This window comes from Salmo salar, unplaced genomic scaffold (assembly GCF_905237065.1).
Source record: "Salmo salar unplaced genomic scaffold, Ssal_v3.1, whole genome shotgun sequence".
NCBI lineage: Eukaryota > Metazoa > Chordata > Actinopteri > Salmoniformes > Salmonidae > Salmo > Salmo salar.
Window position 1 is genome coordinate 151,221 of NW_025547902.1, and position 23,426 is coordinate 174,646.

The 23,426-nt window shown below is 39.2% G+C and overlaps 1 protein-coding gene across 4 annotated transcripts in view; it reads right to left on the reverse strand.

Annotated features, from left to right (window-relative positions):
* The window catches only part of LOC106569656 (C-type lectin domain family 12 member B), an 83,632-nt gene that overhangs the window by 27,795 nt on the left and 32,411 nt on the right, over positions 1 to 23,426 (reverse strand). Inside the window, exons 4-8 of one of the 4 annotated variants that reach the window (XM_045711690.1) lie at positions 19,872 to 19,955; positions 19,564 to 19,788; positions 13,830 to 13,969; positions 13,466 to 13,575; positions 11,469 to 12,124 (exon numbers count right to left, since the gene is read on the reverse strand). The exons of 1 other annotated variant lie outside the window; for it this stretch is intronic. In XM_045711690.1, the coding sequence (XP_045567646.1) occupies positions 11,992 to 12,124; positions 13,466 to 13,575; positions 13,830 to 13,969; positions 19,564 to 19,788; positions 19,872 to 19,955 (692 nt within the window). In that variant the 3' untranslated portion in view covers positions 11,469 to 11,991. Of the gene's footprint in view, positions 1 to 582; positions 829 to 11,468; positions 12,125 to 13,465; positions 13,576 to 13,829; positions 13,970 to 19,563; positions 19,789 to 19,871; positions 19,956 to 23,426 lie in introns of those variants that run through there. 2 more of the 4 variants (XM_045711691.1, XM_045711689.1) reach the window with 2 other exon arrangements.

Genomic DNA, 23,426 nt, shown 5'->3' on the forward strand with positions numbered 1-23,426 from the left:
TAAATCATTTCCTAATTACAGAACACATATAGTACAAACAATAAACAAGATAACTTCATGAAAGCTATTTTAATGTTTTAGTGGTACATGTGTACACATTCAGGCACAAACAACCCCATTACTGACATTACAAAGAGAGTACAGCACATGATACATCATGCTACACCACATAAAGCCAGAAAGTCACTATCTTTGACTGAGTACGTTTTTGGGGGAAATACTCAATAATGATCAACAACCAAATCACTACCAGATGAGAAACTCAACCTTCAGTAAATATTCCCTATATCAATATATTCCATTTCTTTACCATTCTCTCTAACACCATTTTGATGAGTGACTGAGGGTCACTTTCAATGACAGTCAATCAAAGTTATACCAACTACTGATCATCAACAATAGAGCATATCTTAATCACAAAACACATCCAGTAACACATTATTAATAAAATAAAAAATGTCAACTTTTTTAATTTCAGCCTGTGCTTTATTCCAACAGATTAGACACTGGAAAAGAGACAGATGGCTCAAAACAACATATAGTTAATGAATGTTAATGTCAAATGATTGATCAGATACATACCTGGAAGAAGCCCAGGTGCTCAGCCAGACTGAACCACTTGCTGTTCAGAGACTAGTTGGGCTTTCCATGCATTGTTATTTTATAACTTTATAGGCCGTAATGAGAGCTATTAAAACTGTCTACAGTATGACATGTTTTCCAGACTTTGAACCGCCGTTAAGTTACATTAGGTCCTCACTCATTGTGAATGTGTGTGTCTCACCTAATTTTATGTGAGAACTAAGTAATGTGTCTGTTCAGTGGAGAGTGCAAGCGTATTTGAAGATTGTGTGTGTCCGTTGTTTATTTGTTAGTAAGAGGTATGCACTATGCAAGCAGTGGGTTCTGTCACACTATACAGGCAGTGGGTTCTGTCACACTATACAGGCAGTGGGTTCTGTCACACTATGCAGGCAGTGGGTTCTGTCACACTATACAGACAGTGGGTTCTGTCACACTATACAGACAGTGGGTTCTGTCACACTATGCAGGCAGTGGGTTCTGTCACACTATACAGGCAGTGGGTTCTGTCACACTATACAGGCAGTGGGTTCTGTCACACTATACAGACAGTGGGTTCTGTCACACTATGCAGGCAGTGTGTTCTGTCACACTATACAGACAGTGGGTTCTGTCACACTATGCAGGCAGTGGGTTCTGTCACACTATGCAGGCAGTGGGTTCTGTCACACTATACAGACAGTGGGTTCTGTCACACTATGCAGGCAGTGGGTTCTGTCACACTATGCAGGCAGTGGGTTCTGTCACAATATGCAGGCAGTGGGTTCTGTCACACTATGCAGGCAGTGGGTTCTGTCACACTATACAGACAGTGGGTTCTGTCACACTATACAGACAGTGGGTTCTGTCACACTATGCAGGCAGTGGGTTCTGTCACACTATACAGGCAGTGGGTTCTGTCACACTATGCAGGCAGTGGGTTCTGTCACACTATACAGACAGTGGGTTCTGTCACACTATACAGGCAGTGGGTTCTGTCACACTATACAGACAGTGGGTTCTGTCACACTATACAGGCAGTGGGTTCTGTCACACTATACAGGCAGTGGGTTCTGTCACACTATACAGACAGTGGGTTCTGTCACACTATACAGGCAGTCCGTTCTGTCACAGACACATCTCTACTTTCTGGACAATATATAATGTGTCATTGACGTTTACATTACATTTACATTTACATTTTAGTCATTTTAGCAGACGCTCTTATCCAGAGCGACTTACAGTAGTGAATGCATACATTTTCATACATTTAATTTAATTTCATGCATTTTTTTTTTTAAGTGGCCTTGACCTTGGATTGGAGATATAAAGGAAGACAGTGCCAGAGTCAGCAGACAATCCATCGGTAAATATTGATGTACAATTTAACTTGATGTAATTGTTTCTTTTGACAGTTAATCTTGATATTGTTACTGGGAAGAGGGCATGGTTCACATATACATATGAGTAGCTCAGGGTTTCTTGAAGTGACGGGACAATCTCAACTTTTTTTCAGATACGTTTCTCAGTATTAACATTTGAAATATATATTTTGGGAACAAAGTATAAGCTATCACAACATGTAAAGCACACAGGTGTCCAACTCATTCCACGGAGGGCCCGAGTGTCTGCGGGTTTTTGCTCCTCCCTTGTACTTGATTGATGAATTAAGTTCACTAATTAGTAAGGAACTCCCCAGACCTGGTTGTCTAGGGTTTATTTGAAAGGAACAACCAAAAACCTGCAGACACACCAGGCCAGAGGTATTCAACTCTTACCCTGAGGTTCAGAGCTGGTTTTCTGTTCAACCTGATAATTAATTGTACACACCCGGTGTCCCAGGTGTAAGTCCCTGACTAGAGGGGAACAATGAACAAATGCAGTAGATGTCACAACGTCCACAGAAGGTGACGCCACTCCCCGGTCGGGCGGCGCTCGGCGGTCGTCGTCGCCGGCCTACTAGCTGCCACCGATCCATGTTTCATGTGTCTGTTGGTTATGTCTGTTTAGTACGCACCTGTTCCTTGTTTGGGGGGGTATATCAAGTCAGGGCCCATATTTATATTTATCAAATATTTATCATATTTATCAGAGCCCATATTTATCAGGTGTGCTGATCTATGATCTGTTAATCCTTTTTGATCATAATGCATACGGTCATGTGGACAGGGTTGACTTGATCCCAGGTCAGTATACCTGAGATGGTTGATCTCTAGATCTGCATTTGCTTTGCATTGAGTCCAGGTTTGGGTTTATTTCACTGAAGAAGATTCCCTGCACTGTCATTCACACAGACCACACTATTTCATAAAACATCTCTTTGAAAGTACGGTACAGACACATTTTGGCATTGAGCCTTTCAAGTTTTTTAACTTTAGGGAATTTTGGAGGAACAGAATATTCGACCATTCATAACCTCAGGTTTTGTGCTTGAAACAGGGTGTTGTGAAAAACTTCTGTGCAGCAGTCAGCAACTGGAACTTTCAGTTGGACTTGAGCTTGAGTGTGAACTTTAGTTACACTTCCTTCTTGTTCCCAACCACCTACACATTCTGTTGTTGTCACATGATGTATATGAACCTATCAGACAGTGGTACATCAGTTCATTATTGTTCGGCCTATCTTAATAATACTCAATCACTACTGTTGTGTTATGTTTGTCTGACAACAAACCAATAGAACATATATGGATGAATGCATTTTCAACAAATAATCCAACTAGAGCGATGAAGACCATGGATATTGATGATGACACGTATGCCCAGAAAAATGGATGGTGTTAATGTTACATTTTCAGGGTTCAATGCAAGTACAGACAGACATATAGACAGAAACTCTCTCTCACACACACACACACACACACACACACACACACACACACACACACACACACACACACACACACACACACACACACACACTTTCTAGTTTAATAAGTAGAATGAACACATGGTCCATATTCAACTGCTGTAATTTCAATGTATTGATAACTGTAAAAACGTACAAATGAAATCAGTATATGGTTAAATTGTTATATCGCACCATAATGGTAAATATTGATATTGCAACCTCAGCCTATTAGACAACAGGTGTGTGTACCCTGGGCCTGATGAATGGTGGACCAGCTCACATAGCTCCAATACAACTCCATTAGACATGGGCTACAGCATGATACACTATCGGTCATTTAGGTTTGAAGCGACATGCACAGCATTTACCATTAATGCTGTTCCTGCTAACACAGGGTAAAGTGCCTTTAAAAGGCGCATTGTTGGCTGTATAGTGCTTCATGCTATAACACGCCTTGCATTGAATCCCAGTCTGTAGTCCTTTACACTTGTACCCATATAGGGGTTGAATATGGCAGATTTGAACACTGATAAACGCTTAAATTGGAATGCTATGGCTGTACAGTAACATGCTATACATGACGTCAGAGCTCAAGGTCTTCGCTTCACTCTCGCTAACTGGGAAACCTTTAAAATGTTTTGTTGTCTGAGTGAGGGAAATGCTATAAATTAAGAGGACTCAATGTATTTTAAAAGATGAGACATTGATGATCATAATAAATACCACGTTGATGTCACACAAGCAAGTCAAAATCTGTACTTCACATTTCCTTATCATACACTCATGTAATAAACAGTGTCAAAGTTTATGATCAGTATGTTTGAAAAAAACAAGATGACATGGCGTCATACCCTGGGTTGTCCTGAACAGAATGAGCCTGTTTGTTGTATTGTGAAGAAAATTTGCCGCAAGCTACTCATTGTATGCGCACCAACATTACCATCTGCTTGCCTGAATTTCCTTGTGATAGCCTAACACTGTAAAATCGTATTTTATAACTTAGCTAGTCTGGTTGGAAATGAACAAGATTTCAAATGATGCCAACCTGACCCAGATTGCGATATATACAGTGGTGTAAAGTACTTAAGTAAAAAAACTTGAAAGTATTACTTAAGTCATTTTTGTATTTGTATACTTTACTTTACTATTTATATATATTTTTTTCTCACTACATTCCTAAAGAAAAATGATGTACTTTTGACTCCATAAATTTTCCCTGACACCCGAAAGTACTCGTTACATTTGGAATGCTTAGCAGGACAGGAAAATATTCTAATTCACACACTTATCAAGAGGACATCCCTGGTCATCCCTACTGCCTCTGATCTGGTGGACTCACTAAACACATGCTACGTTTGTAAGTTATGTCTGATTGTTGGAGCTTTTCCCTGGCTATCCGTAAACAAAAAAACAAGAAAATGGAGCCGTCTGGGTTGCTTAATATAAGGAATTTGAAATGATTTATGCTTTTACTTTATCTTTTGATACTTAAGTATATTTAAAACGAAATACTTTTAGACTTTTACTCAAGCAGGATTTTACTGGATGACTTACATTTTTACTTGACTCATTTTCTTTTAAGAGATCTTTACTTTTACTCAAGTATGGCAATTGGGTACTTTTTTCACCACTGGATATACAGTTGAAGTCGGAAGTTTACATACACTTAGGTTGGAGTCATTAAAACTTGTTTTTCAACCACTCCACAAATTTCTTGTTAACAAACTACAGTTTTGGCAAGTCGGTTAGGACATCTACTTTGTGCATGACACAAGTAATTTTTACAACAATTGTTTACAGACAGATATTTCACTTATAATTCATTGTATCACAATTCCAGTGGGTCAGAAGTTTACATACACTAAGTTGACTGTGCCTTTAAACAGCTTGGAAAATTCCAGAAAATGATGTCATGGCTTTAGAAGATTCTGATAGGCTAATTGACATCATTTGAGTCAATTGAAGGTGTCAATTGTACCAATTGAAGGTGCCTCTTTGCTTGACATCATGGGAAAATCAAAAGAAATCAGCCAAGACCTCAGAAAAAAAATTGTAGACCTCCACAAGTCTGGTTCATCCTTGGGAGCAATTTCCAAACGCCTGAAGGTACCACATTCATCTGTACAAACAATAGTACGCTAGTATAAACACCATGGGATCACACCGCCATCATACTGTTCAGGAAGGAGATGTGTTCTGTCTCCAAGAGATGAACGTACTTTGGTGTGAAAAGTGCAAATCAATCCCAGAACAACAGCAAAGGACCTTGTGAAGATGCTGCAGGAAACAGGTACAAAAGTATCTATATCCACAGTAAAATGAGTCCTATATCAACATAACCTGAAAGGCTGGATAACCTGAAGAAGCCACTGCTCCAAAACTTCCATGAAAAAGCCAGACTACGGTTTGCAACTGCACACAGGGACAAAGATCGTATTTTTTGGAGAAATGTCCTCTGGTCTGATGAAACAAAAATGGAACTGTTTGGCCATAATGACCATCGTTATGTTTGGAGGAAAAAGGGGGAGGCTTGCAAGCCAAAGAACACCATTCCAACCGTGAAGCACGGGGGTGGCAGCATGATGCTGTGGGGGTGCTTTGCTGCAGGAGGGACTGGTGCACTTCACAAAATAGATGGCATCATGAGGACGGAAAATTATGTGGATATATTGAAGCAAAATCTCAAGACATCAGTCAGGAAGTTAAAGCTTGGTCGCAAATGGGTCTTCCAAATGGACAATGACCCCAAGCATACTTCCAAAGTTGTGGTAAAATGGCTTAAGGACAACAATGTCAAGTTATTGGAGTGGCCATCACAAAGCCCTGACCTCAATCCTATAGAAAATTTGTGGACAGAACTGAAAAAAGCGTGTGCGAGCAAGGAGGCCTACAAACCCAACTCAGTTACGCCAGCTCTGTCAGGAGGAATGGGCCAAAATTCACCAAACTTATTGTGGGAAGCTTGTGGAAGGCTACCCAAAACGTTTGACCCAAGTTAAACAATTTAAAGGCAATGCTACCAAATACTAATTGAGTGTATGCAAACTTCTGACCCACTGGGAATGTGATGAAAGAAATAAAAGCTGAAATAAATCATTTTCTCTACTATTATTCTGACATTTCACAAAAATAAAGTGGTGATCCTAACTGACCTAAGACAGGGAATTTTTACTATGATTAAATGTCAGGAATTGTGAAAAAACTGAGTTTAAATTTATTTGGCTAAGGTGTATGTAAACTTCCGACTTCAACTGTATATTGGACCGTTTTTGGATTGCGTAAACAACAGTAATTGTGTGATGGCGTGGATGTTGGTTAAGGGCTTGTAAGTATTTGACTGTAAGGGCTAAATTGAAATGTTTCTCATTCGGCACATGTGACAAATAACATTTGATTTGATTTTAACTGTTGTCCTCACTTTTAGTTTAATAACTTCCCAAAATCTCCAAACTGTTCGCTTTTGATTGCTACCATGGTTATGGATATGCTTTCCATATTTATTCTGTAAGAAACATTTCAATTTAGCTCTATCCGTACATGCCAATTCCCAATATGGTGTGCATTTCACAATTTACCAACATACCATTTTCATAAAAGTTTTTACAGTTATTAATCAATGTAAATGTTTTACTTCCATTCTATTGTATGTACCAATCGTGACTTTCTGCTTATTACATTTCCCATTCTCTTACATACTATTTCCTAGATTGCCGTTTTGTACATTGGTATTGTATAGCCATCATAAACTGCAGTTGGGGAACACATGAGGAAGTTATGCTTATTTTATATGTGATAGACTTGACATTCCACCTTCTAGACAATTACCAGAACATCTGTATCATGTGATTAAAGATGTATGTATGCTGTACTACTAATATATATATATATATATAATGTGATTAAAGATGCATGTATACTGTACTACTAAGATATATATAATGTGATTAAAGATGTATGTATACTGTACTACTAAGATATATATCATGTCATTAAAGATGTATGTATACTGTACTACTAAGATATATATAATGTGATTAAAGATGTAAGTATCCTGTACTACTAAGATATATATAATGTGATTAAAGATGTATGTATGTATGTTGTACTACTAAGTGTTGTAATGTACTAATACTATAATAACACCAGTGTTTCACTTCTAAATGGTGTCAGTTATACGTTGAGAAAGCACAGTTTAAAAAAAGGTCAGATTGAACAGATAGAAACCAATGACGTGTATAAACCCTGGATTGTTGATGCTATGTACTGGCCAATGAGAGGCTTTGAAGCCACCGGCTCCATAGTAATGAATGGAATTCTACAGTATTTCAATAAAATGTTTCAAGGACCAAATTACATGTATTTAAGTAGTTATTTGTTGTATTGGGAACAGTAACATTAGTACTCAAACATATTTGAAGGAATGTTTTTATATAGATGGGTTAGCTGACAATTTCACAAAAACAATGTGTGCTTCTATTGGACAGAAGTCAGACTATAGTATTCTTGAGCACGGCATTGCACAACATGGCAACAGTCTGTGGAATTCGCCCTGTTGGATGGGTCTGTGGTTTTGTTCCGATTTTCAGGAACTCAATGCCATTAGTAAGTCTGACTCGTACCCTTTGCCCAGGGTCGATGATTGTGTGGACCGTGTTGGCTCCGCTAAATACGTTAGAGACTTTGATTTGCTGAAGGGTATTGGCAGGTCTCTCTAACTCAGAGCGCCAAAGATTTGTCTGCTTTTGTCACTCCTGGTGGTTTGTTTTCCTACCTTCGTCTTCTGTTCAGGTTACGAAATGCTAAGACCCCTTTGGTCTCTGCACCGGTGCTAGCTGCTCCGGATTTCCGGCGTCCATTTGCTTCGTACACCAATGCCAGTGATGTAGGAACTGGGGCTGTGCTCCTACAGAAAGACAATAACAACGTTGAGCACACTGTGGGGCACTTTTCAAAGAAATGGGCCTCATATCACAAACACTACTAGTATCGAGAAGTAGGCCCGCATTGGTACTGGCTCTTCAGCACTTCAAGGTTTATGTATCATCTCTAGCCCTATGGTGGTCTGTACTGATCATAACCCCTCGTTTTCCTGCAAAGACGAGTTCCACAAACCACCGACTCCTTCGCTGGAGTTTCATATTGCAAGAGTTCCCCTTGAAATCAGACATGTCTGCGGTAAGGACAACTAGGTTACTGATTGTCTTTCAAAGGTAGGCAGTCGATACGTTTTTGTGTTTTCTGTTTAGTCAGTGTGTAGACCTGGCTCACTGTCAATTTTGACTGCATGTTTTGCCGTTTTGGAGATTAATTTTGTTTCGGTTGAGAGTTATAGAATCGTACGTGATTTTACATCTGTTTCTCAAAACGAATAAGTTTTAGCCAAAAAAGATTATAAGAAAAAAAGTGTCTGTTTTGTCTTTAAGCGTTGACAGCCAGTAGACACCATTTTTATATTGACGGAGGCAAGACATTATAGTTGATCATATTGTGAGATGGAAGTTACCTTCTGTTTGTAGTGAGCAAACTTGTCCAACAAAAATGTAGGATAACAGGTGTTACAGGCTTTGGTTTTTCCATTTTCAGGTTGGATGTTAGCACATTTAGCGCGTGGGACGCACCGATTGGTGTCACCTCATTAGTCAGTATGTGTTACACCTGTGCTGGCTGGTCCATCTCGATAGTCAACAGTGTTGGCCCAGGTGATATTTAAGAGTGACTGGCCCAGTGCTCCAGTTGTGTTGAGAGATGGGGTTAACACCCTTAGTTGACTCTCGCTATTTTATAGAAAAACATTCCTTTATCTGATCTTCCCTGTTTTCATTTTGCTCCACTTTTTGGTTTTCTTCTTGTCTTTCAGTTTGGTGTGGGTTTTATTTTGTTTTCCTGTTCTTGGTCAAATTTAGTGGTCGCTCATGGCGGGTGTCTTTTAGGTCCCAGTTGTTGTTACTAGTCAACTTCCAGGGGACACCCCCATAAGCGTCTTTCAGAACCGCTCCTAAAGCCCACCTGTTTCTTTTTGGTTGTGTTCAGTGACTCTTTGTTAGTTCCTTCTGTTTGAGCTACATTATTTGGTTCTTGCTGGAGAACGTAAGTGGTTGTGATTCTGGATGACCAAATTGCTAGCAAGAATGACAAAACTTCCATGTGGTGAATTGTAAGTGGCTCGTTTCAGCTCGTTTCATCATTATTGATACCATTTCTTGTTTTAGGTGTTTTGACTGATTTCAAGTTAATATGTGTAGTTTTTGCTAGCCGTCTCACCAACAACAGTAATGATGTATTGTAGACTAGGGCTCATTGTTCAAATGTATTTGTTTTCAAACATTGGAGTTGAAATATAGTTTACATGCTGTCAACAATCTAAGCCAACCCTGTCAGTTATGCCTCATGGTTGCTCATTGATTTTGTTGTTGACCAACGTACCCATCTGTTATATATTTTAATCTTAATTTAATATAATTATAAAGAATGCATTAATTTGTCTAATATACATTAAGGTGTCTAATATAATATACTTGTCATTTAAATGTAGACATTAATAAATGCATTTCTGTATCTTCCAAAATCTTTACAATGGAGTAGCACCAAAATGAATGTGCAGAGGCTTCAAAACAGCGCCCCTGTAAGTTGTCTAGGGGTAATGCATATCATTGGTAGAAACTAGTCTTTATGAGGAAAGTTAAAGCAGTATAATAATTGACCAGTAGATGGTGGATTTGGTACTGTCACATCCTGACCCTTGTAAGAGGTCATTTTCTATAGTAGAGTGGTCAGGGGGTGTTTTGGGTGGTTTTTCTATGTTGTCTATTTCTATGTTTGGGTTGATCTCCAATTGGAGGCAGCTGATCCTCGTTACCTCTAATTGGAGGTCATATTTATGTTGATGTTCGTCCCACCTGTTTTTGTGGGTGATTAATTTGAGTAGTGTGTTTTCCTCTCTGCGTCACGGTTTGTTGTTTTTGTGCATTCAAGTATTTAATGTAAAGCATTTAGTTTCACGGTAAATAAAATATGTGGAACTACGAACACGCTGCATTTTGGTCCCATCCTTTGAACAGCCGTGACAGGTACATCATCTATGGACATGTGACATGACCAAGGGCCCGTTCAGCAGGATGCAATGTTTAGGAACTGAAATATGCTATGGAGTAAAAAACATGCCTCTCTGACGTGTAGAATAACAAATTAATTCCGCTTTATTGATATCATATATCTGCAACTTTTGACCAAGTTTGGCTTCTGAATGTGGCCAGGGGCTCTTTTGCAATTGTCTCCCTCTCCTTGTCTCCTCCCCTACATCTGCACTGATTGGCTTCACAGGTGAAAACAATATGGTGGAAGGAAGCTCATCATTAGACTGGCTTAGCTTTCACCTGGTCAGGTCTTTCAGATCAGTGGAGGAGAGGACTGACAAGAGTGATTTTCAGATTTAAAAAAAAGTGCCTAGTGCATTGGGTTAGTGTTATGTAATGCTGTTGTTGAATTAGCACATGCTGTAGTTCTTCTAGGCCAGTCATGCATAGTCACACGGAATGAATGTTTATTGGTGGAACCTTAAGTTTGGAGGACGGGCTTGTAATGGCTGGTGCAGAATTACTGGAATAGCATCAAATACATCAAACGCATGGTTTCTATGTGTTTGATGCCATTCTATTTGCTCTGTTCTAAGCCATTATTACATCCTCCCCTCAGCAGCCTCCAATGATTTATATGCTTTTACATGAATCTCATGCATTCTGTCAATCACACACACAAAACCCTGCTTAAGACTGTCTCTCTGATAACTGGAGGTCACTGCCACCTGTCCTACTGTAGTCAATGATTAGTCCCATTTGTTAGTTTAGTAACAAAACCATAGACTGCTTCAATAACTAATGGTTATTTATGATCCAACCCTTCGTTCTGGTGTTGTCACTGCAAACAGGAAGTTAACAAGATAAGTTCAAATGTAAACACTAACATTCATTCTCTATCCTAGTGGCAGAGAGGTGTCTTGTCCTTCTAGATTCCATGTTAGATAAAACGGTAAGGAGAACAATAATGTACTAGACAGGTAATTGTCATTAATATCAGTTGAATGATTTATTGAATAAGCAGGAAGTACACAGTTAATGTTCAGAATAATAAAAGCACAAGAAAACATACTGTATACCTGAAACATATACAGTCATTTTAAATGTATTTAGAAGTGTAAAACTTAAAAGTAATTGATTGATAGCAGCTATTGAATGATATTATACACCACATTGTTTGACATGTGAATAAATTATTTTGTGTCAGCTTGTGTAATGAACATGAGTTGGTCATGATTGGTTGCTCATGGTCATGTGATGAAGTAGCCCCTCCCGAGATTTCAAAATCAGTGTCTCTCGAACCAAAAGGGAATTTCCTCTTTGTCTATTAAGAGGTTTGTTTGGTTCAGATCTGTGTGTGTGTGTGTGTCTGAATGTATTTGTGTGTTTCTCTCCTACCTGTAGTTCAGAGTACCATTCTATTAAATCACACCAGTCTTCAAACCATCATTAACATACAGTAGAGAGTTCATTCATCAGCAGTGCAGAGAAAGTACTTATGAGAAGCCTATTTCTCACAGATCCATCTTTCTGAAGAGGAACAATAAAAATCCCACCATGCTCCTTGGCCTGATGACATGTGACGGATGAACGCACAGTTATGGTATGTTCCACCATTAGGCTGTCCTCTCCACCAATACCTGTAGTAAAAACAACACAGAGTTAGACTAACCACTCTCTCAGAACCTCTCAGAACCTAGAGTTTGAACAACACAGAGAATCAGTCATACTCCTTCCACTGTGGTCAGTGTTATTAGATCAGTAGTCTCTAACCTTGGGGTGGTCAGTGTTATTATAGAGCAGTAGTCTCTTACCTTGGGGTGGTCAGTGTTATTATAGAGCAGTAGTCTCTTACTTTGGGGTGGTCAGTGTTATTATAGAGCAGTAGTCTCTTACCTTGGGGTGGTCAGTGTTATTATAGAGCAGTAGTCTCTTACCTTGGGGTGGTCAGTGTTATTACACAGCAGTAGTCTCTTACCTTGTGGTGGTCAGTGTTATTACACAGCAGTAGTCTCTTACCTTGGGGTGGTCAGTGTTATTATAGAGCAGTAGTCTCTTACCTTGTGGTGGTCAGTGTTATTACACAGCAGTAGTCTCTTACCTTGGGGTGGTCAGTGTTATTATAGAGCAGTAGTCTCTTACCTTGGGGTGGTCAGTGTTATTATAGAGAGGTAGTCTCTTACCTTGGGGTGGTCAGTGTTATTAGAGCAGTAGTCTCTTACCTTGGTGGTCAGTGTTATTAGAGCTGTAGTCTCTTACCTTGGGGTGGTCAGTGTTGTTACACAGCAGTAGTCTCTTACCTTGTGGTGGTCAATGTTATTATACAGCAGTAGTCTCTTACCTTGGGGTGGTCAGTGTTATTATAGAGCAGTAGTCTCTTACCTTGTGGTGGTCAGTGTTATTACACAGCAGTAGTCTCTTACATTGGGGTGGTCAGTGTTATTATAGAGCAGTAGTCTCTTACCTTGGGGTGGTCAGTGTTATTATAGAGCAGTAGTCTCTTACCTTGGGGTGGTCAGTGTTATTATAGAGAGGTAGTCTCTTACCTTGGGGTGGTCAGTGTTATTAGAGCAGTAGTCTCTTACCTTGGGGTGGTCAGTGTTATTAGAGCTGTAGTCTCTTACCTTGGGGTGGTCAGTGTTGTTAGAGCTGTAGTCTCTTACCTTGGGGTGGTCAGTGTTATTAGACCTGTAGTCTCTTACCTTGGGGTGGTCAGTGTTGTTAGAGCTGTAGTCTCTTACCTTGGGGTGGTCAGTGTTATTAGAGCTGTAGTCTCTTACCTTGGGGTGGTCAGTGTTATTATAGAGCAGTAGTCTCTTACCTTGGGGTGGTCAGTGTTATTAGAGCTGTAGTCTCTTACCTTGGGGTGGTCAGTGTTATTATAGAGCAGTAGTCTCTTACCTTGGGGTGGTCAGTGTTATTAGAGCAGTAGTCTCTTACCTTGGGGTGGTCAGTGTTATTATACAGCAGTAGTCTCTTACTTTTGGATGGTCAGTGGGGTTCCGTCCACCCATTTCCAGGTCCCCTCAGTAACAGAGTCAGTCAGACCAATCCAGGCAAAAAGGAGTGATTCTAACCCTTTGATGAATGTCTGTTGTGGCACAGAAAACACATTGTTAATAATACATGATGGACTAATAAATAAAGTAGCTCTGTCTGTCTGTCTGTCTGTCTGTCTGTCTGTCTGTCTGTCTGTCTGTCTGTCTGTCTGTCTGTCTGTCTGTCTGTCTGTCTGTCTGTCTGTCTGTCTGTCTGTCTGTCTGTCTGTCTGTCTGTCTGTCTGTCTGTCTGTCTGTCTGTCTGTCTGTCTGTCTGTCTGTCTGTCTGTCTGTCTGTCTGTCTCACCTGTTCCTCTTCACTGTTAATGATCACCAGATCTGCTCCTCTCTCCAGACAGTCCTGTCTACTCTCCTCCCAGGATTTCTTCTCAGTAGAGAGGTAGTAACAGCCGCAGCCAAACCTTCTCCATCCTTCAGGACAGGACCCTAGAAGTTTGACATTTACCATATTTGACACTCAACTGTTATGAAAAATAATGTATTAAAAAGAACATGACAGACAAAGCACTTCTAATGAACCCTTCCAATGAGCTGATTAGGATTTTGCCTTGCAGCTTTAGGAAATAATTCAAATGTTCTGGTGATTTCCCACAGCAATCGTTTGTGTGAATTGCCTGTTTGCCTTTAGCTTTTACACTGAACAAAAATATAAACTCAACATGCAACCATTTCAAAGATTTTACTTAGTTTCAGTTCATATAAGGAAATCAGTCAATTTAAATGAATGAATTAGACCCTAATGTATGGATTTCATATGACTGGGAATACAGATATGAATCTGTTGGTCTCAGACACCTTAAAACCTGTTAAGGTATAGGGGGCAGTATTATCACGGCCGGATGAAAAGCTTGCCCAGAGTAAACTGCCTAATACTTGGGCCCAGAGTCAAATATGTGCATATTATTAGTAGATTTGGATAGAAAACACTCTGAAGTTTCTAAAACTGTTTGAATGATGTCTGTGAGTATAACAGAACTCATACGGCAGGCAAAACCTGAGAAATATCCAACCAGGAAGTGGGAGATCTGACACTTGTAATCTTTCAAACCATTGCTTATGAAACTAGTGTCTGTGGGGTCATTGTGCACTTCCTAAGGCTTCCACTAGATGTCAACTGTCTTTAGAAAGTTGTTTGAGGCTTCTATGGTGAACTTTGAGGGAATAACAGCCGGTTCAAGCAGTGGACTGTCCGAGCTCATGTAGTTACTTCATGTGCATTCACAAATGGCTAGCATTTTTATTTTTCTTCTGTAATGAATACGCTATTGTCCGGTTGGAATATTATCTACTTTTTATGTGAAAAACACCCTAAGGGTTGATTGTAAACATCGTTTGACATGTTTCTACAAACGGTAATGGACCTTTTGATCTTTTCATCTATTGAATTGCGCTCCCGCATCGTGCCTTTGGAATAGTGTTCTGGACGCGCCAACAAAACGGAGGTCTTTGGACATAAATGATGGACTTTATCAAACAAATGAACATTTCTGGTGGTAGTCCTGCGAGTGCATTCCGCCGAAGGTAAGGAAAGATTTATAACACTAATTTAGAATTGTATTGATGCCATGACTTGACGGGTAGCTGTATAGCTTGCATTGATGGCTGAGTTCTGTACTCAGAATATTGAACAATGTGCTTTCGCCGAAAAGCTATTTTAAAATCTGACACAGCGGTTGCATTAAGGAATAGTATATCTATAATTCTTTAAATAATTGTTATATATTTTGTCAACGTTTATGATGAGTATTTCTGTAAATTAATGTGCACATTCACAGGAAGTTTTGGGAGGCAAACATTTTCTGAACATCACGCACCAATGTAAAATGGGTTTTTTGGATATAAATATGAACTTGATCGAACAAAACATGTATTGTGTAACATGATGTCCTATGAGTGTCATCTGATGAAGATCGTCAAAGGTTAGTGCTTAATTTTAGCTGTATTTCTGGTTTTTGTGACGCCTCTCCTTGCTAGGAAAATGGTTCTGTGGCTTTTGTTGTTTAGGTGGTGTGCTAACATAATCTAATGTTTTGCTTTCGCTGTAAAGCCTTTTTGAAATCAGACAATGTGGTTGCATTAAGGAGAAGTGTATTTTTAAAGTGGTGTAAAATAGTCGTATGTTTGAGAAAATTGAATTGAGATTTTTGATGTTTTGTATTTCGCGCCCTGCTATCCCGTTGGCTAGGTGTCCCGCTGGCGGAACGTCTTAAAGGTAGGGGTGTGGATCAGAATACCACCATTTGTCTCATGCAGCGTGACACATCTCCTTCACATAGAGTTGATCAACCTGATTTTGTCCTGTGGAATGTTGTCCCACTCCACTTCAATGGCTGTGAAAACTTGATGGATATTGGCGGGAACTGGAACACGCTGTTGTACATGTCAATCCAGAGCATCCCAGACATGCTCAATGGGTGACATGTCTGAGTATTCAGGCCATGGAAGAACTGGGACATTTTCAGCTTCCAGGAAATGTGTACAGATCCTTGCTACATGCAGATGAGCTTCCCTGAGACGATTTCTGACAGATTGTGCAGAAATTCATCGGTTGTGCAAACACAGTTTCCTCAGCTGTCCGGGTGGCAGGTGAATTTGTCAGATGTGGAGGTCCTGAGCTGGCGTGGTTACACATGGTCTGCAGTTGTGAGGCCGGTCGGACGTACTGCCAAATTCTCTAAAATGACGTTGGAGGTGGCTTAATGTAGAGAAATTAACATAAAATTGTCTGGCAGCAGCTCGGGTCGACATTCTTGGATTCACCATAAAAATTGCATGCTTCCTCAACTTGAGACATTGATGGCATTGTGTTGTGGACAAAACTGCACATTTTAGAGTGGTCTCTTATTGTCCCCAGCACAAGGTGCACCTGTGTAATTATCATGCTGTTTAATCAGCTTCTTATGCCACACCTGTCAGGTGGATGGATTATCTTGGCAAAAGAGATATGCTCACTAACAGATAAGTAAACAAATTTGTGCACAACATTTGAGCTGTTTGTGCATATGTAACATTTCTGGGATATTTTATTTCAGTTCATGAGACCAACACTTTACATGTTGTCTTTTATATTTTTGTTCAGTGACATTTTCAAGTTAAACATAACTTTGCAACTATTATTTATTCCCACATTGAATATGTAGGTAGCTTTGCATGAGCCTTTGTCATAAATGTTGCCGTGTTGAATGGACCAAACTGCAGGCGAAATGTGGATACTCATCTATTAATGTAAAGAATAATATATCAAAGCAAAGTATACACAGGAAAACAATAACACAAAACTCACGACAGGCTAACCAGCTTACTACAAACAAAAGACTAGCAGTGTTAGCACAACCACCCACAAACCCAAGTGACAAACATACTCCTAAATATATGACTCCCAATCAGGAACAACGATCCCCAGCTGTTCCTGATCAGGAGTCACAAGACTAACACAGAAACAGACATACTAGACAACACATACAGACTTCTTCTGCCACGTCCTGACCAAAATACTACACCACTACTCCCTCTGCTGGTCAGGATGTGACAGTCTTGTCTTGTGAGAGGCCAGAACAGCTCATTGGATCTAGTCTCCTGCTCCTGTTTCTGTAGTGTGAGGCAGCTTGATGTACAAGTAAACACTTCCAATGTATCTGACATCTCTAATCTCTTCTAGAATTAATAATTATAAAACTGGGTCAATGAATTACATTACACTTCAGCTCCCCCCAGTTTCTACACAGATCGGAAAATGCAGTGGTGATGCACCTTACATGTGGAACAACTTACAAAAAACTATTAGAATTGATGGTCTGGTGCCTCTTTGGCTATTCAAAAAATTGATTTCTGATCTTAACTGTGATTGTTTTTCTTAAGGCGTATATGTATTGTGTCTGTGTAGTTGTGCATACAGTGGCAAGAAAAAGTATGTGAAACCTTTGGCATTAACTGGATTTCTAAATAAATTGGTCATCAAATTTGATCTGATCTTCATCTAAGTCACAACAATAGACAAACACAGTGTGCTTAAACCAATAACACACAAATTATTGTATTGATATTGAATACATAATTTAAACATTCACATTGCTGGTTGGAACAAGTATATGAACTCCTGAGCTAATGACTTCTCCAAAAGCTAATTGGATTCAGGAGTCAGAACCTGGAGTCCAATCAATGAAACGAGATTGGAGATGTTGGTTAGAGCTGCCCTGCCCTATAAAAAACACTGACAAAATTTGAGTTTGCTATTCACAAGAAGCATTGCCTGATGTGAACCATGCCTCGAACAAAAGAGATCTCAGAAGACCTAAGATTAAGAATTGTTGACTTGCATAAAGCTGGAAAGGGTTACAAAAGTATCTCTAAAAGCCTTGATATTCATCAGTCCACGGTAAGACAAACTGTCTATAAATTGAGAAAATTCAGCGCTGTTGCTACTCTCCCTAGGAGTGGCCGTCCTGCAAAGATGACTGCAAGAGCACAGAGCAGAATGCTCAATGAGGTTAAGAAGAACCCTAGAGTGTCAGCTAAAGACTTATGGAAATCTCTGGAACATGCTAACATCTCTGTTAACGAGTCTACGATACAAAAAAACACTAAACAAGAATGGTGTTCTTGGGAGGACACCACAGAAGAAGCCACTGCTGTCCAAAAAAAACCATTGCTGCACGTCAGAAGTTTGCAAAAGAGCACCTGGATGTTCCACAGCGCTACTGGCAAAATATTCTGTGGACAGATTAAACTAAAGTTGAATTGTTTGGAAGGAACACACACTATGTGTGGAGAAAAAGGTACAGCAACAACATCAAAACCCCATTCCAACTTTAAAGTATGATGGAGGGAACATCATGGTTTGGGGCTGCTTTATCGCCTCAGGGCCTGGACAGCTTGCTATCGCCAACGGAAAAATTAATTCCCAAGTTTATCAAAACATTTTGCAGGAGAATGTAAGGCTATCTGTCCGCCAATTGAAGCTCAACAGAAGTTGATGCAACAAGACAATTACCCAAAACACAGAAGTAAATCAACAACCGAAAGGCTTCAACAGAAGAAAATATGCTTTCTAGAGTGGCCCAGTCAGTCCTGACTTCAACCTGATTGAGATGCTGTGGCATGACCTTGAGCGGTTCACACCAGACATCCCAAGAATATTGCTGAACTAAAACAGTTTTGTAAAGAGGAATGGTCCAAAATTCCTCCTGACCATTGTGCAGGTCTGATCCGCAACTACAGAAAACGTTTGGTTGAGGTTATTGCTGCCAAAGGAGGGTAAACCTGTTATTAAATCCAAGGGTTAACATACTTTTTCCATCCTGCACTGTGAATGTTTACACGGTGTTCAATAAAGACATAAATGTATAATTGTGTGTTAAAAGTTTAAGAAGACTGTGTTTGTCTATTGTTGTGACCTAGATGAAGAACAGGTCAAATGTTAGGACCAATTTATGCAGGAAGCCATGTAATTCCGAAGGGTTCACATGCTTTTTCTTTCCACTGTATGTGTGTTTTTATTTGTATTGAAAACAGGGCTCTACTGCAAATGAGACCTTGGTCCTAGTTGATCCTGTTTAAATAAAAGTGTTTTTTATAAAGTACACCCGCTGGACACTAGTCTATCATAGGACCTTATCTCCTTAATGCTGAGTGCCAAGCAGACCCTCATCGGGTACCATTTTTACAACCTTTCATACGACTCGGTAGGGGATCGACCTCCCAAACATCCAATCTCAGGGCGGACACTAACCACAAGGCCACTGGTGGATTCTAAAAGATGCCACAGTGAATGATAAACGATGTAGAACTACATTATATATATATATATAACTTCCTTGACTGACAAAACAAAATCTGAGGGAGTTCTAGGTAGGTAGTTCTGATGACCTCCTGTGTCATGTCTTGAGCGCCACAGCAAAACCCAGTTCCTGTAATTTGTTACTGTTCCTAATGGCCACAGTTAGCGCTGACAATACTTCTTGAGTATGATTGGGTGTGCAATAACAGGTCAACTACCAAAACGTTGGGGGGGCTGTCCTTACCGTTGATCTTCCAGTTCAGTCTATCTGTCTCCTTCTGTAGCTGGTCACGCTCCATAGTTGTAGTGTTCAGACTCTTCATCAACGTGTCTCTCTCAGTGGTCCTGGTATTTAGACTATTCTGTAGCTGGTCTCTCTCAGTGGTCCTGGTATTTAGACTATTCTGCAACTGGTCTCTCTCAATGGTCCTGGTATTTAGACTATTCTGTAACCGGTCTCTTTCTATATCTGTAAAAGGGAAAAGTCAATCAAAATGTGTAACAGTCAAAACATTGACTTCAAATGTTTTTTTCTTTTTTTTTTTCACTTACAGGAATTCCACTGGCCTACGATGACAGCCAGTAGAACACACACTACAGCAACACTGGAGGGTCTCTTCCACCACTGAAAATGTACTGAATAACAAGTTATTAAAGTCAGATAATTGGTAATGTGTTAATGTGTTTTGAGCTGGATCCTGCAGAAACAGGAACAGCACCTCTGTTTTGGACTGATGGATTCCAGAACCTATTTGTTTGGATCCGCTACCTTTCTTGGCATTAAAAAGAATTGTTACTGTTTGCAATGTAAAAATTTTAATTACAGCGCTCAAAGTTAATTTGAGTTTCCTCAATATTAACAGAGGGTACTGTAGGTAGGGGTAAGGTAACAACAGGTAGCCTCAATATTAACAGAGGGTACTGTAGGTAGGGGTAAGGTAGAGGCAGGTAGCCTCAATATTAACAGAGGGTACTGTAGGTAGGGGTAAGGTAACAACAGCTAGTCTCAATATTAACAGAGGGTACTGTAGGTAGGGGTAAGGTAACAACAGGTAGTCTCAATATTAACAGAGGGCACTGTAGGTAGGGGTAAGGTAGAGGCAGGTAGCCTTGAGGATACAGTGCTGGGCCAGTAACCAAAAGGTTGCAGGTTTGAATACCGGAGTGGACAAGGTGAAAAATATGTTGTGCCCTTGAACAAGGCACTTCATCCTAATTGCTCCAGGAGCGCTGTATGTTGGAGCCATTGTGATCATTGTCAAGAAGTCACACCCATCCCACTGGAGTTAGAAGTTCAGTGTGAGAAAGTTTAGACTATATAGAAATAATTACGCTCAAATTGAAAATCATGAAATGAGGATTTCTATCCTCTTTAACAGGAGGAAAAGTAGAATAGTAGTCAAAGATAATGTACCTTTACATCCCATGCTGACACATCCATTATGATTACTTCAGTCATTTGATAACTAGTTCAAATCCTTTTGATATGGAAAGAAACGAGCAACAAAAAAAATAGAACACAAGAACAAATTGTTCTGCAATGTTTAAAATCCAATATGGATACCAAAAGTTATTTTCAATTTCAACTTATTTCAGAAGAAATGGGGAATTATTTAAGAAAAGTGCAAGGATGCCAATATATTTTGGAGCAACTTTATATAAATTAAAAGAATGTTGCGATAATTCCTCTGCACAGTAACAATATTATAATTTTAAACTATTTTATGGCATTTTAAGGTATTTCAAGGCACGTTATATTTATACTGTAGATGCCATTGTCTAATAAGGAGAGGGCTGCACGGCACAGACAAAAGATTAACGTAGATCCAGTTGCTAGGGAGGAAAGACTAGCCAGAAGAAAAGGAATGTATTGTTTTCCTGGTTTCATGCTACTATCAGCAACAGAATAGGATATAATAGGATATAAAGCTGGGTGGATAACACTTAACATTATGTTGCACTATTACACTGTAGTTCATGTTTTACTGAACTGCAGTTAACGTATAACTAATGGATTATATTAGTTAACATAATATTACACACACACACAATTATGCATTACAAATGGATTATAAATTCTATTAGTTAATAGATGCTTCACATTTGGGGAACTTTATGAAAAATTGAGACTGTACAAGTTTGAAATGAAGTAGTTTGATGGGCTTTTTATGTACCTATTTTGCGTAGGTATCTTGAAATTGCATTTGTGTACCTGCATTGAATAGAAATGTACCAGTTACAGTGTAACAATGCATAACTACAACATTAACTATCATGTAATAATCGTTAAATAATACAACTAAATGCAACGTACAGTGTTGCCGCAGGCTCAAATTATAGTAAAGTGATTATTATTAACATTAGCAATGAAATAGTAACAAAACATGTTCAGAGAGAAAGGGAGAGGGAGTTGATTTAACTTTTAAACTTTGATTAAGTGTTATCATTGTATAGCCTACTATTAATAGACTACTAATAACATTTAATGGATGCGAATCCTATTCTGTGCCAGTGTCATAACTATAAAAAAAAAAAAATGTTTTTTAGCTATCAGAGAAGTAAGAAGGATGTCAATCCTGTTACACTGATGCTTATACGAACTCGAACCCAGTCGCAGAGGAACACAGCAAGCTTCAAGCATCGGCTGTCAGAGCAGCTTACCTATCGCTGCAGCTGTACACAGCCCATCTGTAAATAGCCCACCAACTACATACCTCATCCCCATATTTGTTTTTTTCTGCTCTTTTGGACACCAGTATTTATACTTGCACATCCTCATCTGCACATATATCACTCCAGTGTTAATTGTTAAATTGTAATTACTTTGCCACTATGGCCTATTTATTGCCTTACCTCCTTACTTCATTTGCACACACTGTATACAGATTTTCTATTGTGTTATTGACTGTACGTTTGTTTATTCCATGTGTAACTCTGTGTTGTTGTTTTTGTCACACTGTTTTGCTTTATCTTGGCCAGGTCGCAGTTGTAAAGGAGAACTTGTTCTCAACTGGCCTACCTGGTTAAATAAAGGTGACATTAAAAATAAAAAAAATAACCTGGGAACTAGAAACCGGTAAGGGTGCCCTCCAGCGGTAACCTAAGGAAACACACCCAAAAATAAACAGAAACTGTGACAAATCCTGATCATCCACCGATCCATACAATGACACAATCTGATGCTGATAAAAAGAGAGGTGCAGTGAAAAAAATCTAACAAATGAATGTGGACATGAACTTAACTCCAGTATCCACTGAAGGAAACTTTTGAGCAGCCTCCTGAACAACTTGTACAAATACAACATGAACCTGCACCTCCAGAGCTGGAGCAACCATCTGGAGTAACCACTTGCTTCCTAAACTCCACTGTTTTTTTATACAGTTTTTTAACTTAAAAATTGCTAAAAGAAAAATACTATTGCTGCTACGAATAATAGTTCATAGGATCATTATTACTATTGCTGAAGGAATCACATTTGATCAATATTTGTGGGCAGTAGTGATATGTGTCATTCAGGGTAACAAAATATTGTCATACAGTATAACACCAGTATATTACATTAAAATACAATAACTTTGTTTTGTTGACTCAGAAAGACAAAAACAAATCTCAAAGGATGAAGTGAAAGATATTTTCATCGATTTTTTTTCAGTGTAAGGGAGGACGTTTTTGAAAATGTTAAGTTGTACCTGTGACACATCAAATGTGGTATTCAAAATGAAATGTCATATTTTTTGGGGTAGTTATATTTCTGCCAGTCTAAGCATGTTTGTTGAAAAAACACTTAGTGTTATACTGAATTTCATTTTACTAGAGTACATTCATATGAATCATTTTAATTAATTAATTATTGGCTTTATTTTTGAACATAACTAATATACAGTTAGGGCATAGGTGACACTCCATTGAACATAAAAAAGCCTATTAGGAAATTGTAATTGCTGTTTAACTTTTTTGCTACTTTGAAAACCTTATACGTCTTTGACCCAAACATAGCTGCAAGCAGGCATGCCGGAGTTCAAGCTTTGGCCCCATAGTGCCACCATCAGGATATTTTGGACAAATTTCCCTAGGATGAGATACTTCTGTACTCCTTACCATGCTTG